Source organism: Triturus cristatus, chromosome 2_2, assembly GCF_964204655.1.
Source record: "Triturus cristatus chromosome 2_2, aTriCri1.1, whole genome shotgun sequence".
In the NCBI taxonomy this organism is placed as follows: Eukaryota; Metazoa; Chordata; class Amphibia; order Caudata; family Salamandridae; genus Triturus; species Triturus cristatus.
In genome coordinates this window covers 816,479,289-816,496,035 of record NC_140582.1, presented here as the reverse complement: position 1 = coordinate 816,496,035, position 16,747 = coordinate 816,479,289, and the positions used below count along the sequence as shown (strand labels likewise).

General features: G+C 45.9%; 1 protein-coding gene across 1 annotated transcript in view; it reads right to left on the bottom strand.

Moving 5' to 3' along the window:
* The window catches only part of NFXL1 (nuclear transcription factor, X-box binding like 1), a 716,350-nt gene that overhangs the window by 596,710 nt on the left and 102,893 nt on the right, over nucleotides 1-16,747 (bottom strand). Inside the window, exon 4 of the mRNA XM_085642145.1 lies at nucleotides 9,153-9,262. Within this exon, the coding sequence (XP_085498271.1) occupies nucleotides 9,153-9,262 (110 nt within the window). The remainder of the gene's footprint in view (nucleotides 1-9,152; nucleotides 9,263-16,747) is intronic.

Sequence of the window (16,747 nt, the reverse complement as noted above, 5' to 3'; positions counted from 1 at the left end):
CTCACTCGTTAAAGAAAAATGTTAAAGAATTGTGACAAACAGCACTTTTTCAGCACAAGTTCCCTTAAAATTCAGAGGTAGTACAAGCAGTTAAAAAATCTATGTATGCATTTGACATGGCCTATACTAACGGAAGAAGGCATCGCTTGTCACTTATATGTTCCACTTTTTTCTTTTCTCAATCCTCCCTTTCAAGTAAATTCTCTGTCATTTGTTAGGATGTAGAATCTACAAGGCACCCCCAAAGCATGCATACAGCTGTGCAGCTGGAAAGGTTACAAAGAACTCAGATTCAAAATGTTACACCAATCTTACACACTTAGGCCTCAAATAACAGTATTGTTAAGTTCATAAAAACTCTGTACACTAAAATGTCTAGACAAGATATGAGAAATAACATTCATAGAGTAGAGCAGGCTAGCTAGCATCTGTAAAATAAATGTATAAGTCAGTATGAATGATCACTGAAATATCATCATTACACACAATTTGAGAGAGCTTTACATATTTGCCATCAAAAATAAAGTTTTCATTTTGAATCAATAAATTCAATTCTCTGAGCAATAGCTTGTCATTTTCATGAAAAAATTTATTCTTGTCTAGATACACAGGCTTTTCATTTTTGTCATGTCATAGCCTGCGTTATGCCAGGGGAAGACTTCAGGAGGCCAAATGATGGCCATAATATGCCAGGAATTGCCACTATTATGCCAGGGACAGCATTATGGCAGGGAGGTGAACTATATTACAACGGATAACCGTAATAACCCAGCATTATTCCAAAAAAGGGAAACAGACATAAAGGACGTGCACAAATGCCAAGAATGACTATTTTTATGCCAGCTACAGGCTTCACCACAACAGTTTTGACCACAATATGCCCAAGAAGTCGGCCTTAATTTCAAAGATGAGCAACAATATGGCAAGGATGCCCATCCTTAAAATGACAAAAATGGCTGTCATTATACCATGGCGGCCACCTTTATACCGCGGATTTCAACAAAAGGCCCAGGTTGAGCTTTTTATTATAGAGGAATGTGAAATCTTCTGAAGTGCTTGGTTCTGGCTCACAGACGCACGCAACCAGTACCACCTCACGTCCGAACCGGGTGGCTTTCAGCAGCCCGTGGGCTTGCTGCTCCTTTACTGACCCACCGCACAACTGCCGCTGACCTGCTGTCTTGACCCCACTCCAGACCCAGCTTCAGCCCCAACTTTGGCTCCTGACCTACAGCTCGGTGACAGCCTCTACCCTGGGAAAAAACAGGAGGTGCAGGGGCGCAGGGACATGGGGGGGCCGGAAGGCAAGAAGGCAAGGCGAGCCAGGCACACCTGAAGGCCTTTTCGCCGCTTGTGGTGAGGTGAGGAGGGTAGCCAGAGGGGTGGTTAGCGGGCTACATCCACCCAACCCCCGCCTCTAGCCCGCCACAGTCCAAGCTGCCCCACACTCCCCTTAGGCTGGAAAAGGCAGCAACAACAGAATCAATGAGTGCAGCAGTTGCTAGTCGGCAGCCGCAGAGAGTGGTACCAGGTGGACTGCGGAGGCGGCTCGAATATAGCCCTAGGTGCAGCCTGCGGTACACTTGGAGGCCCCATTCAACACCACCCTCCATAGCCCCCCTCCAGTATGGACGGACTGACGCAGGCAATTTAACACTCTAAAACACTCTAGGAAATTACCCTTGAACCTCCAGGGGCTGCAAGGGTGGTTCAGGGAAGGGGCAACTAATTTAACTACTCCGCCAGGATCCCCTCCTATCCTTTGCCTCAGTTACAAGGAAATGAGGCGCGCATATCAACACTTCGACAATACTGCAGCACTCTTCTGACCTTATCCTCAGCATCAACTGGGTAGAGGTTGAACCTGGAACCCGGCGGATCGGAAAAACCGGAGCCAAGTGTTTACTACTGCCCCCTTTCCCGCCTTCCGTATTGGGGGTAGTATGTCAGCCACTGAATTCCCACCACTGGTCCTGAAATCTCGCCCACTATATAGCAAAAGAGGTAGGGAGAAGTGGAGAAGCAGACTAAAATATACAGCAGTACCAGTATCAAGCCGCAATAAGTGAAAGCGAGGGTGCCATATTAATAGTAGTACGCCTGCCAAAAGGGAAGGCACTGTCCATCTGTTCACCTGGTCATCTGCCGCACCCGGACTAAACCAGAAAAGTGGCGCAGCGGACATTAGAGAGACAAGAACATGAAACTTAGGGCTCTCCAAGCTGGTGACAGTCCGGGATTCCTCCAGAGAGGGTGCAGCGCTTGGTGCTAACTTATCGAAACCGTAGCCAATCAGTTAAGCCATGTGTTCTGAAATATCAAGGGGTTCGGAGGTTCCACTTAAGAAACGGAAGCGGAGGGCTGACTGGAACCCTCAGAAGTACCTAATCAGAAATTAGCTCGAACATCAACCACACCACTAAGCAGCCCGCCGACCAATCCAAACCTACACAACCTGGCAACTAGCTTGCTCCCGTATATTCAACACCAGGCTCATAGTATTCTATCATAATCCCTGTATCTGACTACATAAACATGTCCTCAGGTACTGCATAATTATTCTGTATAAAGGTCACTACTTTTTTAGGTCTCGGCTAGCGAAGGCTGCGCTTGCGCAGTCTCGCTGGCGAGATTTTATGTTTTCCAGTAGTGGGGCTTGAACCCGCCCCTCTTCTCCATTGGCTGGCCTCTTAAATGCTGGTCAGCCATTGGAGAAGAGCTTTGTCTGTCAATTCAAGCCCCGTTTTTTTTTTCGGATTCGGGGGTGTGTTTTTTCGCTTCTTTATCTTCTTTAAGCCCCGTCCCTTTTACACTGGTGGGCGTGTTTTTTTTATTTATTTTTTACTGGGACGTTCGTGTTTATTCGTGTCTCTTGCTGGGATGTACAGAGCGATTTCCGAACATCTAAGGTAAGCTATCTTTGTTGATTTACATTTCTTGTTTCTTAGGGTCACAAAGCACTTCAGCGGGAAGCTGGGATCAGAGCTTGGTTCTCGCACTTTCAGTACTGGCCCGCATCCTCCCCAGTGTTCACAGCTGCCCTCGCCTGCAGAACTCTGTTCGTGTTGCATTCTGCAGGCTGAGATGTGGGTATCCGCTGGTGGAAGGCTGAAGTCAGCTCCGCCCGCTACTGTGCCGATGAGATTGACTGGAAAACCAGCAGCCTGCGCGGACAACGCAGGACTCTTTGCAGTTTTGCCCGGAGACCCCTCCCGGCGCTCCTACCACGGCTGGGCGGCCAATCCTCCCTCACTCCAACGGTCACACCCGGATCAGCTGCAGAAACGCACTCTTACCCACTCTTTTTCTCTCACTTTCATTCTACTTCGGAAACGTTGTCTCTTCATTCCTTCATCTCTCGGTTACTTTATATCTTCCACCCTCTGCCCCCTTTTTTTTATTGTTCTATCATCGTAGTTTAAATTTCGCATTTATGTGCAATCACACAAACGTGTCTTGAGGTTGTGATGCTAAGGATTAGGTGCACGTGTTTCACCATTTACTTATAGGACACAGACTTCTTCAATATTTTTCGTTTGTGAAACGTGCGACAGGGGTCTCCCAAGCACACATTTACCAGCAGGGCAGAGGGAAAAATTCAGCCATGTCACGTCCTCGGCAACTAAAATGTCAAACTGTGACAACGGTTATGGTTCCGTCTATGAAACATTAGTCTATGTGTTGCCGTTAGGTCCCGTGTATGGATAGGGTGCTCTTTGGAGGACTGATGTATGGCGCAGCTTACTTCACGCCTGTCAGTAAAGCCAAATGCAACCACAAATGGCTACGTACTTGGGAAGATACTGGTGCACTTTCTTATCTTTAAGGGGCCATGTGTTTAAACACATGGCCCCATAAAGACAAGCGATCGAGGCTTGTAAATACAGGCTGCGGAGCACACCAAGATGAGAGTGCTGAACAGAGCTCTGGGATAGAGCAGCAGGCCTAGGGAGGGAACAGAGGAGTAAACCTGGACGCACGCTCATAGCGACGTCACAAGCAGGACTCCATGAAGACATATAGTGCTTGCACGGTGTTCTGTCCGCACCCTCCGTACACAGAACCTTTAACCTAAATACACCCGGAGTATTCATTGTACGCCTCCCTCCTCACCGGACTGCCCTCATCTAGCCCTTGCACTCAGCTGTGCGCCTTCCACAGCAACATCCAACAGTTCATAAAGTACCGGGCATGTGCACTGGATTAAAGCCCGGAGACGCACCTGGAGAATCAGAACCGGCAGAGGTGCATCCCTTCGCCGTCCCCTCCATCCGATACCAGCCCAGAAGTTGGGGAAGCGGGTGCTGGGCAAGCTGCACTCCTCCTCATGCAGGGGTAACCGGTCCCTGGGGGGCCAGGGGAGCACCCAGAAGCACCAAGCCCGAGTGACTGTCAAATATGACCGCAAGGAGCTGCAGAAAAGGCTGGACGTGGACAAGTGGATCGACGACCGGCTGGACAAGCTGTACCTGGGCAGGGTGAGTGAAGGGCAATGCCCCCCTTTCACGGGGCTAGTCATGTAGTTTATCAGTGCATCAGAATTTCAGGGGTAGCAAAAGTTAGGGTAACAAAAAATGACACCAGGGACCATCAGACAGCCGATGGCATCATCTGCTTGACCCTTTGTCCCACCCTTATCCCTTTAATAGCCTCCTGTTTACGGTCGAGGGGCCAGGTAACCGAATGGGCAAGGACTGGAAGCCATAGAATCTACAGAGGGATCCGAGAGCCACATTTACTTTCTAATTGCGCTGCCGTCGTCACCCCTGACCGAGATAGCAAGGTCATTTCCAGGGGAACCAAAGGACAAATCCGGGGTAGCTGATTGATCAAGGGAAACCAAAAAAGTGATGAGTGGAAGTGGACTGCCTGAAATAATCTCAGCCGCTAGTAATTAGTCGGGCTGTATTACATTACATCGCTTTTTGCCCACCATTGCCGCCTGAGACATGGTACCAATTCAATGCAATCTGTGCATAGCACACGTGTGGCTTTACCTCGGTATGGCTCTGCCTACCTTGGTCCACGTGCGCTAGTGTGGGTAGCATGGAGGAAGTGGCTGTGTTTGGGGCGTGAGGTTCCAGTAATGGTGGTGGGTGTGGGAGTAAGGTACGTCTAGGGGACTGGAAAAGGCCTGTCTTTGTGGGTGTCTCTGGGTAGGTTTGCTGTCAGAGTTGGGGAATATGGCTGTTTGGTGAGTGGGAACTCGGTGTGTGTGTGTGTTTTCATATCCAACAATGGTGCAGACTTGGGAAGAGACACGGGGGGGCGCAGCTTTCCCGACTCAGGCTGATGGGATGTGCTCTTAACAGGCGTCACACGCAGTCACATTTTACTTCACCACCAGTTATCATATCTGCAGTGTTTGCTGTCGAGTCCTCCCAAGCGGGCATTCACACGGTGCATTTTATTACCTCTGTTTCCCGCCCACAAGTCGAGCCTGAGGGGACCTGGGCGTCACTTTTTCTCTGAACAAGAAAATGCTCACAATTTCACCTTTTGTTGTGTTCGGGGTTCAGAGGAAATAATGACACGAAATGGTTTAATGATGCGAAATGGTTTGAATGGTTAACCTTTGTGCTTTGAGGAAAAAAACTGTCAAATAAAAGTATTCTGCTTTCACAGCTAATGATTGAGGGCATTTTATAATTCGTTCTGTAGCGATTGGCTAACCACTTATAAGGTCCCAAAGGCAAGACCTATTGGCTATGCCGATGCTTGTTCATCCTTGGCCAACAGGCCCGCTGTCCATGATCACATGGTTTAGAAAAACATTTATGATTGTTTTCAAAACATATTGATTCTAGAAGAAACCCTGAAGTGAACACTGTAGTATATAAGACACTTATTCTGCCCTACAAATTCAAATTAGAGGAGAATTCCTTCCACGCTGACACGTGGTCCTGCATGCATGCTGAATCTTCGACACGCAGTGGTCTGACATCCCTTGCGGGGTGTCCTCTTCGGAGAAGAGAAGGGGTCCTTCATTCTCTACCATCAGGTGAGGGGGTTGGTTCTTCGCTAGGTGGTTCTTGGCAGTATACATATATATCTATGCCAAATTCTTCTCCGTGGGAGAAATCAGGGTCGCACTCCAGTTTGCTCAGTTTATAGAGATGTTTATTTCATTTCAATGTTCCATCAGCAATCGTGCCAGACACACAGGTCTCCAAACCAACGCGTTTCGGTATTCTCACAATACCTTGATCACGGTCGATTGTAACATGTCAAATGATTGGTTTTAAAGAAAAAACTATCAAGGAAATGTTAATTACCTCATTTCCTGTACCCATCTATACACATATACAGGGGTATTCCCCACGCGCAACCCTGGACACGTAGAGCAGCTGCCAGGGGCTCTATAGCTAAGGAGAAAAGCAATGGGGAGATGAGGCAGTCCTGGCATTTGCTCCTGCATATACGAATGGGATCAGATATGAGGGAGCCCGTCTTTAATCTGGCCAATGGTAGGTTGTACAGGAGGCGCACCAATTGCCTTTACGCAGATGACCTGCTCATCTATCTTTGCGATGTCTCTATGGTTCTGGCCACGATCGCCCAGACTCTCAACCGAAACGCTGGATCAAACTTGAAAGTCAATTGGACCAAATCTTTTCCCGAAGACGCTGGCCAACCCTAACCCTGGTCCCACCCTTGCTGATGACCCTCTTATCTGGCAGCCTAACACATTTAGTTATTTGGGCATCCATGTATTCCATACCTCCACAGATCTCTTTGGCCTAAATAGTAGTATTAATATACGAACACAAACTGAAATAAAGCACACCACAAATATTAAACATAGTATTCTTAAGGCGTATGACACTTTGTAACATTGCAGCCGGCCTCAGGGTTGTAGGCGCACAGCTATGTATGTCATCATGCCTTGTCAGTTAAAAAATAATAAAAAAATAAAAATAAAAAAAGTATTCTTAAGGCTGGCTCTTTAGCATTGTCAGCTTAAGATTCTAAGTCACTCATTCTTGTCTAAGGACTGTGGCTATTCTACATTTACGTAAGGTAACATTTATGCTAGGCCTCTAGTGAGTATGAGTCTCAAAAGTTCCACAATTACTTTTTCGAAGTTTCTCATTGCTGTTGCGCTACAGACAGAGCAAGTGTGCACAGAAGCAATACAGCTTGGTAATCAGTCTTACCTATTCTCATTGGTGTTGCGATACAGAAGACCCAGACATGTCTGCAGCCTGGGGATGAACAGTAGCCTGAATGCTGTGGGTGAGGCAGCAGGCTTCTGCGCTGCTCCTCCAGTCTTCTTTATTCAGTCTTCAGGTCTACGCTTCACTTTCCCATGCTTTTCAAGGATGACAGCCCTATCTCTTCACCATGGCCCCCACCTAGCAAATGGGGTTGCAAATAGCAACACACTGGGATACGGCCCCTCCTGGTCACAGCACTGCACATGGTGATAGGCCTCTTCGGTCGCAGCAATGCAGCAGGAAGATAGCCCTTAATATTCACAGCAGCCCTTACCTGGCATACAACCATACCTTAGTACTCCAGGCTGCAAGGAAAGTGGTCTTGATTCTCCTGCAAGATGTCCCATCACTCAGTAGGGAGACTATCCGACATTGGTTCTCAGTCATCGCCATGATGAAATACAGCCACAGTTGACTGCCTGGCATTTGACAATTTTTGGGACTCTCAAGTTTCCCTTTTTATGATGTTTCAAGAAACGTAAGTGATTTAGTGGGCCAGTCTTTGAAGTTCGTGCTGTGGGTGTTGCTCACTTTGGAGTGCCTACTCCTCTGTCCTGTCCTTTATCCAGGATGCAGACTATCATAGTCATACCAACTTCAAGCTAGTTTGCCCTACACACAGGCCATGGGAGTGTCAGCATCACTGATTTATGCCTACCAAGAAGATACAAAGACCCCAGCCCTACTCTTTAGAAGTCCCTGTCTGCAGAGTTTCCCTTATCAGCCCCAATGACCAGACCCCACTGATTAGTGATCTTTGCAGAACCAAATATCCCTTTTGAAAAGCACAAGAAAGTCTGGCTCTCCCTTCCTCCAGTATATGTGTCCCACCAAGCTCTCAGAAATGCAGGCAATCCACCAATCTGTTTGCGATGGCTCCTCCACCTACACATGCCTTTCCAAGGCCCTGTTTTTCCAACACAGAACCCACAGGCCTCTAGATAGTGTAGCACACACAGTCACACATACATTACAGCAAGAGCTGAACAGCGCTAGATACTAACAAGATGTAGACCAAGGCCTAATTAAGTACACAGCAGTGGAACTTTACATGAGTGCGCTGATAGGCCTCACTCCAGGACCACAGGTGTTCACTCTACTGAACACAACAAAAACGATATGCTGCACAACCGCGCTTCCTAACTTTTGGTAAGGGCAGTAGCTCTTTACCCCTACAAGGGTGATGCTTTGTGCACCCCTCCTGGTCTGACAAGACCGCAATCAAGGAGACATGCTTAGGTCAAGGCTCACACGCATGATTCATGCCCTCCCTTGATAAAAACAAATTAGCACAAAGGATCCTGGTATCATTGCAGCTGAGCACTCAGGGCAGGGGTGCACATCTGACACCATGCAGAAGATCTTTCCATCCCAACAGAACTATATTATATTATGTCAAAATTAATACGAGAATGCATGATTATTAGCGCTGCAAGATATACCAAAGCTACCTGCGTAGCGTACAGCTGTTGACTTTCTAGGAAACTCTGCATACACTTTGACTGCTAAGTGTAAACATTGATAAAACATGTTTTAAAAAATGACACTCAAGGGCCTTGTTCGTGTGAACATGAAACTTAAATACATTTTTGAGCTCTAAGCTTTCATAGATCCGAATACTGTGAAAGACAACAGCACTTAATCCACAAATGAAAAATTAGCAATAAATCTCCAACGTCTGAGGAGGTCATCTCAATGCCAACCCTTTAGATACCACTTTAGTTCTCATACAAGCAAGCATGTGTCTCTGCAGTTCTGAAGCTGATTTGCATTTCTGGGCTCCTTATGATGTGTAAACTCCCAACATCTATGTCATTCCAAGAAGTCCATCTGTCTACTGATCTCTAACTGATGGCAATACAACCAAAACGTTAAATTTCTGTCTATTAGATACGCTTCACAATGCACACTTCAATAAAAGAAAAACATACTTACAGCTTGGTTCCTCTTGACAGAAGCAATACATATTAAGCAGGTCATAGCACCGGCCTGGAAGGCATCATTTACGTATTGTCGTGTTCGCTGCAGTTCAGTCGTATCTCCATCTTAAAATAATATGCAAAAAGAAAATCTTATTCAGCTGTGTTCGTTAGAACGATATGCTTGTAATTCTATTATTCTAAATCAATTTATATTTAAACAGCAATAGAATCAAGCAATAGATAAAGGATATATGATATAGTGAAGGCTGCAATCATTTAGTGTGAATTTAGGTCATAAACTGCATTAAACACTGTTTGTAAAATTATTAAGTAATACTATCACAAAATGTGCTGCATTACATTACATAATTTGCCTTTTTTGCTGCATAATTTAGTCTATCATGCTGTATAATTTGATTCTCCCCTGCCGCATAAATCCAGTAGCCCTGCACATAATCCACAAATATTTTGCAAACCATGCAGAGGTTTTTTTCTAGTCAAATATTTAGGAAATTGTTAACACACAGTGCTGTTTCTCGTCAGTGGCTTTCATCGTAATAGGTGGATTGAGGTTAGATATTTATTTATTTGCAGTTTTATATAGAGTTGGCTAGACCCGGAGGTATCAGAGCGCTTCACATGAGGATCAGCGAGTTACAGGTTACAAAATGAACATCAGTAACAGGAGCCCAGTAAAAGCATAGAAGAAAAACAGTGATTACACAATAACAAAAGTTATTAGTGTAGCATAGCCAAGACACATCTAATGGGGAATGGAAGGTAGAGGGGGAAAGGTAAAAAAGGGATAAGGAATGTAGATAGTGTCAGGCAGACCGGCAAGGGTGAAAGAACTTAAAGGAGACAGAACCGAAACAGAGATGGAGGACCCACGGGAGTCGACAGCAGTGTCACAAAATGGCGGGATATACAGAAATCCATCCAAAAACCGTGAAGGTAGCTGACTCTACGACTCGACGATGGGATGGAAAGGGAAGGCGGCGGAGGAGGGAAGGAAACATAACGGGGAGAACAAGGAAAAACTATGTCCAATGTCTGGCTGGGTAGGTGACGGCCGAGGGGGTGAACCAGAGCCAAACACCTCTATAGCAGCCTAAACAGCTCCACTGGGCATCGGCCATGTTGCTCGTGCTCCGCTTTAAATACAACATTCATGGTTTCAGCCTGTGGGCATCGTCATAGTTCCATAGGCAGCACCAGACCCGGTGTTACAGGGAAGCGCCGTCCACCTCACCCTCCAGCTCGCCCTCACCTCATTTTGGCCCTGTGCCAGTGCATCCGCCCATTTCCTCGCGACCGTGACCTTTATTAGGTGGGGTATTCTAGCAGGGCAATCCTGAGTGTGTAAAATAGGCATTCCGTAGAGGAACTCCGTCATCATGTAGTTCAGCCCACCCGGCAGCCGTACACCAGCACTGACACTGCCAGGCTAGTGAGGCACCCCCTCCTTGCAGTCAATGGGGGGCCGGGTACCTACATAAGGCGGCACAGGCGGGGACTGGCTTGGCACTGGTGAACCGCGTCCGGTTCCTTCTCCTCACCGGTGCCGTCGCGGGGAGGCTCTCTTCTCTCCTGTATTTGGCAAGTCGCACTAAAGGGCGAAAGAGGGGGCCCTGCAGGCAAGGGCGCCGCAGCTTACGCAACACTGTCCGCCCGCTGCTACTTACCGCATCAGCCCCTCTCCCCCCGACGCCAAAATCTTTATGTGAGGTCGTAAGCAGTGATGGGGGTGCACGTTTTACAGCAAACTGGTGAATTTCAGAGATTTGTTTTGTTTCAAAACAATAGTTTTTATAATATTACAAGACCTAACTATAATGTCACTTTAACCTTTGTTTTTTTTAGTTTGTGAATATGTTTGTATACTATATCCATTCACCCCCCACCCCCTGTGTAGTTCTAATTAGGACCTAGTTACCAAGAAGAGCATTATTTAGTTTGCCAATAACTTTGTCGCTGTTTGACAAATCTTCATGAACATTTACACACCCAAAAAAGTTTAACCACCTCCTTCCTTGAAAGTTTTGAGGTTGATCCGTCAAGAGGGGGCATAGAAAAAAGGGGGCCCCCAAAACGCAATTTCTACATTCAATTTCCATAGGGATTTTTGAACAGTGCTACAGCTTAAAGTGCTGAACGGAATTACACCGGATTTGGCAGATAGCTAGTTCTTTACCCAGAAAGCATGCGTTTTGAGATTTGGTGTAGATCCATTCAGCAGATTTTAAAAATGAAGGTTCAAAATTTACGTTGTGTTTGCTGGACTTTCGCGAGTGTCCCACAGGCATTCAGTTTACAATAGAGCCATCTGATTGGCTGAGAGGGCTTTTTTTGAGAAATGTTGCGGCTGCCAATTTTTAAAATGCAAAAAAAAAAAAGTATAAAGGGGTATGGTAAGTGTACCCCGACCCCCTGGACCTAACTCCCAGCTCCCCACCCTGGGACACATTAAAAGTAGATACATTGGGGTTGCTGTGATACCGCAGGATGCCCACGGGAGCCAGTGGGCATCCATTGATCCCAAAGGAGTCCCACAGGAATGCAGGGGCCGCACAGACCCACACACAATTGCAAAAGCAAAAAAAGGCGAGAGCATGGTTTTTTTGGGCGGGTTGGTCCTGTACTGGCAGTTGGCCCTTCAGCTAACCTACGCCACAGACCGGAAGGAGGTGCACAGCGTGAGGTTGGGTGCAGCGCCTGCCTATGCATGGTGGGGGGGGGAGGGGTGGTGATAGACCTCTCACATTACGTATAAAAAAACTAAGAAATTCACTGAAAATAACAAAGGTTTAAGTGACATTACAGTTTGAAATTGAATTAATATCTTACTTCACATTAAGAAAAACCTTAGAAAGTCACTAAAAAGAACAAGATTAAAGGGACTTTAGAGTTAGGTGAAAATGTTGGTTGAACATAATGTTTTACATTAACAAAACCACTGAAATTCCCCAGTTGTAGTTATCTCGTGTGACTAACTTGTGCCCTAAAGTAACTGTAACTCTCAAACATGCTTGATTGCCACGGTCTACTCTTTCTGTACTCCTACTGGTGCAGGTTTAAATGAAAACCAAATTTATAAAAGGCTGCCAGTGCAAGAACATCTCCGGTTCTACCCAAAACAGCAACAGCAATAAAGAGGTCTGCATTTGTGAAGTAAAACTTTTACTGAGATATTCCCACTTTCAGAAGCTGTAGCACGCCCTGCCACTTGTAAACACTTCTATAGTGTGTGAAAAATAGAAATTTCTGCAAGGGCCTTTCTAGCTGTATAGAGGATGGTCCAACTCTGTATACTTCACAGGTTCTACTACACAAAAATACTTTTACACAAGATGGGCAGTGCCCGTACAGATATGTGCCAGGGCCGGGGTGTGGGGGAGTAGGAGGGGGTACTGCATACATTATAGGATTGCCCACGATTAGAGGGCTTCTGGAAGGGAGTTCGAGATGGTCTTCGAGAGAGAGCTGGCCTATCAACTGAGGTCTCACACCAAACAATTCTTTTGAACATCGGAGGAGGGGGTTGGGGGTGGAGGAGACATCCTGGAAAGTAAACTAGATTGCTATCCACCCTCGGATTTGCTGTGGCCAAGAGAAATATTCGCCGGTGGGGGCGGCGGCTGAACCGCCGAGTGTGGAGGAGTAGAAATTGAACATGGTCTGGTGCAGGGCTACAGAACGCCAGGTCTTTGAAAGTAGAGGATGTTCAGGCAAGTGAGAGAAAATTTGGAGCGGGTGGGGCAAATTCTGGGGCCTTCTAGATTGCCAGCCAGGACAAGACTAACTTCCTGCATGTGATAAAGATTGCAGCGTATGGATGCGTTGTGTATGGGAGGGAGCTATGGGGGTGGTCCATAAGGTCATGACAGTAAAGATTGGTGAAGTATCTTGTGAGATGCGCAGTGTTGCCATGGCGGTTTTGTTGTTCTTTAACTGCAAGATAAAAAAATAAAACAATTTGAAGAAAAAATAAAAACATTAAAATCAGCTGACAAGAAGCACATAACAGAAACACATTCTATTGGTGCTCACAAAGACCATAAAAGTAATGCTACTTTAAAATGGCCAGTTTGTTGCCTTCATACTACAAAAGGCACATCAGCTTCATCAAGAGCCCTTTTCATTGTACTGTAACTAAGAAGTGTGACACTGCTCTATTTCAGCTGGGCTGCTTCATACAAAGTGATTGGAAAATTATTGTGACTGCCAGCAGGAGGCATGCAACATGACCAATCCCAATGTGGAAAAGCTCCTGCAGGCACAATGTGTGTTGGCACACAAAGCCAGGAAAGAAAAAAGCCAGTGATAACTTGAGTGGTCCTTTTTGAGATGTGCTGCACTCTCCTGGCATGTGGGTTCAAGAGTGTGAGCTAGTGGTGCCCCTGATAAACATGGTTCATCTCCGGCACGAAGATGGTCAGTCTTGGCATAATAGCAGTTAACTCTTGTACACGTGGTGCTTGCATAATAGACATATCTTACCCTTTAGCATTATTGTGGCCATCTATGACATATTTTGAACATACAATGGTCTAGTCATGGCCCCCAGGAATAATGGAGGCCATTCTTGACATAATGGGTATATTATTGGCATTACTGTGTCTCTTGGACCAGACATTCTTGGTGTAGTTTTCCCCTATCTTTTTGCCTTCAATCCTCCTGTTTTTGCCGACGTTGTTTTTGGTGGCCTTAGAACTCTATGCAACTTACCACTGCTAACTAGTGCTAAAGTGTGTGTGCTCTCCTTCAAACATGGTAAAATTGGCTTACACCCAATTGGCACATTTAGTTGACATGTAATCCCCTCTTAAAGTGGTACTACATGTACCCAGGGCTTGTAAATTAAATGCAACTAGTGGGCCTGTAGCACTGATTGTGTCGCCCACTTCAGTAGTGATCTAAACAGGGCTCAGACCTGCCATTGCAGCCTGTGTGTCCAGTTTTAAAATGCCAATTCAACCTGCTAAAACAAACCTTTTGGCAGGCCTAGAACTGCCTTTTAAATACATACAAGGCACCCCTAGGGTAGGCCTTGCAGAGGCTTGAAGTAAGGGTGCAGTATATTTAAAATATATTTTTAAATGTCCTGGTAGTGAAAACCTATTACATTTGTTTTTCACTACTGCAAGGCCTACCTATCTCATACGATAACATTGGGACCCCTAGTGGTAACTTTCAATTGGGAGCAAGTAGGAATACTGAGTTTGGTAATTAAAGAATAGTAATTTAAAACCTTCTTTAATGGTAACGTTGGATTTTAAATCACAATTTTGAAAATCCCACTTCTAGAAAGTTGGCATTTTCTTGTCCAAAACATTTGGAGTCTGCTTTCTAGATCACATGAATATGTGTAGCAGGCAGTTGGTCTTTGTGTATTACTCTCAGATAGTGAGACAAAGGGGGAATACATGTTGGCAGGATGGGCCATCTCTGACTTGATAGGGGGACAGAGCTGTCACCTACCACACTGGTCTTTTGTGCCCCAGGCAGGCTGGGGCCAGGGCAGGGAGGCAGGAAATTTTAAACACCCCTGGAGGTAGAACCCTCTAGAACCTTCTCCTACTTTAAAGCTGGCACCAGATAGAAGTATTGAATCCTCAGACCAAACTCTTCAGTTCACACCTGGACCTGTGGAAGACTCAAGAAGGACTACTGTGCTGTCCTTTGGCAAAGACTGCTACCCTGATACCCTACAACTGTACTGTCCTAGTGCCACAGTAAGAAGGACTGGACCTACATCTTGAACCCAGGCCCACCAGAGTGACTCCAAGGGATAGTTGGCTGGCCTCCCAATCAGAGCCTCAGGGGCAGAAAAGGCTCCAACTCTTTTGAACCCCGCATCTTGACTCCATCTATTGTGAGTCATAACCCCCCTCAAGAAGTGCTCCTTTAGTCCTGGACCCTTGGAAGTGGGGATAGAGGTGCCATGGAAGCCCAGCTGTGGTCTTACACAAATCCAGCGCGAAGCTCCGCAAAGCCTCGCCACAAAGCTACAAGCTTCATCAGAACCGAAGCAGAGACCGTCAGAGCCTCGCCGAACAGTTGCTACCCTCAACAGACTTGTTGCCAAGGGACGCAAAGCCTTGCTATGACTTGTCAGCCCTCGCTGCTTAGCTACCAGCTTAATAGGAACCAACGTGAAGCCCAGCAAAGCCTCACCACACAGCTTCATCAGAACCAATGCAACCCGATGCAGGACCTCATATCGCAGACCTCACAACCTCTCGGAACCGAAGCTGGACAACGCAAGGCAATACTGCACAGACGGCGCACCAGGATTTAAAGCACTTTGTTCAGCAGACCTAACTTGGTTAATGTATCCGGCTCACGCACCATCATGGTCAGCTTGTGACTGTCCCTGTCTGGCACGACCAGATACCCTGGCTGGTGCTTTGTATTTTTATGCAATATTTCTACTTCAATATTTACAATAGCATATCGTCGGTTCTACTGTTTGGATTCTTGTCGTTTTGGTCTCAAATTATTAAAATGTTACTCTATTTTCTAAATTGGTGTGTGATTTTTCTTGTGTTGCGTTTTCACCTTAGTACTGTTTAATGTGCTGCATAAATACTTTACACAATGCATCTAAGTTAAGCCTGACAGCTTTTGTGCCAAGCTGACAGGCTAATTCGGGATTTTCTTGTTTTTCACCCTAACAAGAGTTGTGGTTGCTGTCCGAGTAGGGTTTCACCCCCCTCAACCAGCAACTCAATTGCCAACAGTGCCCTACTCCAGCAAACTGGTGGCCGTGGTATAATGGTGGCTACACTTAACATATTGTAGGCTTTCTTGTTATTATGGCAGCCATCCATGATATATGATTGTAATGCATGGATATGGGAGGTAGAATCTGTCCATGTGAGGCAATGGTATACATGAGTATTGTATTTTGTATTATAAATGCATTTGTGTAGCTCCTCATACCCCTGACCAGGCGCAGAAGAATTTAATTCCAGTAACTGTTTGATGCACAGTGCTGGTGACTACTATTAAACATGCGTGGCATGGTCACTAATCAAATCTGTTTTCACATGTTCTCACTGTTGAACCACAAAGAATATTTATTAGTAGCTCAATATGAATTTTATTGCTGCTAACTCACCTCTAGTGGCAGGGTTGTTAAGAAATGGACCTTGCACTTAAAGGAGGCTGGGCCACTCAGGCAGAATAAAGTGCTGGGCATGGCCATAGGAAAAAATATGCGCTTAGAGTACACCAGTCACATGTTGAGTCAAAAGCACATCTTTAATGTTGAAGCTGATTCTAACCCCATCAAACTTTCATACTCAGTGAGAGGCACAGAATTGGACTGCTGAGGCGGAGGAAGCTATTGTGCATCAGCTCATGAAACTGAGTTAGTCACAGTGCTGCCCGAGCACATCATTTTAATTACTGTCACGCTCATGTGCTTACTTGTTTTTTAAATGCACCACTTTCTTTGTGTATTGCACTGTTTCTCCAGTTCACCGCAAATCATTAGGAATTCTTTGTTGCAGAGGGAAGTTGCCTGCTGCCCACTTCCTGGTTGATTGAGGGGGCGATTTTCTGAGTTAGTGCTCTAGTGGTTTAGAGACTCTATATAAGGGG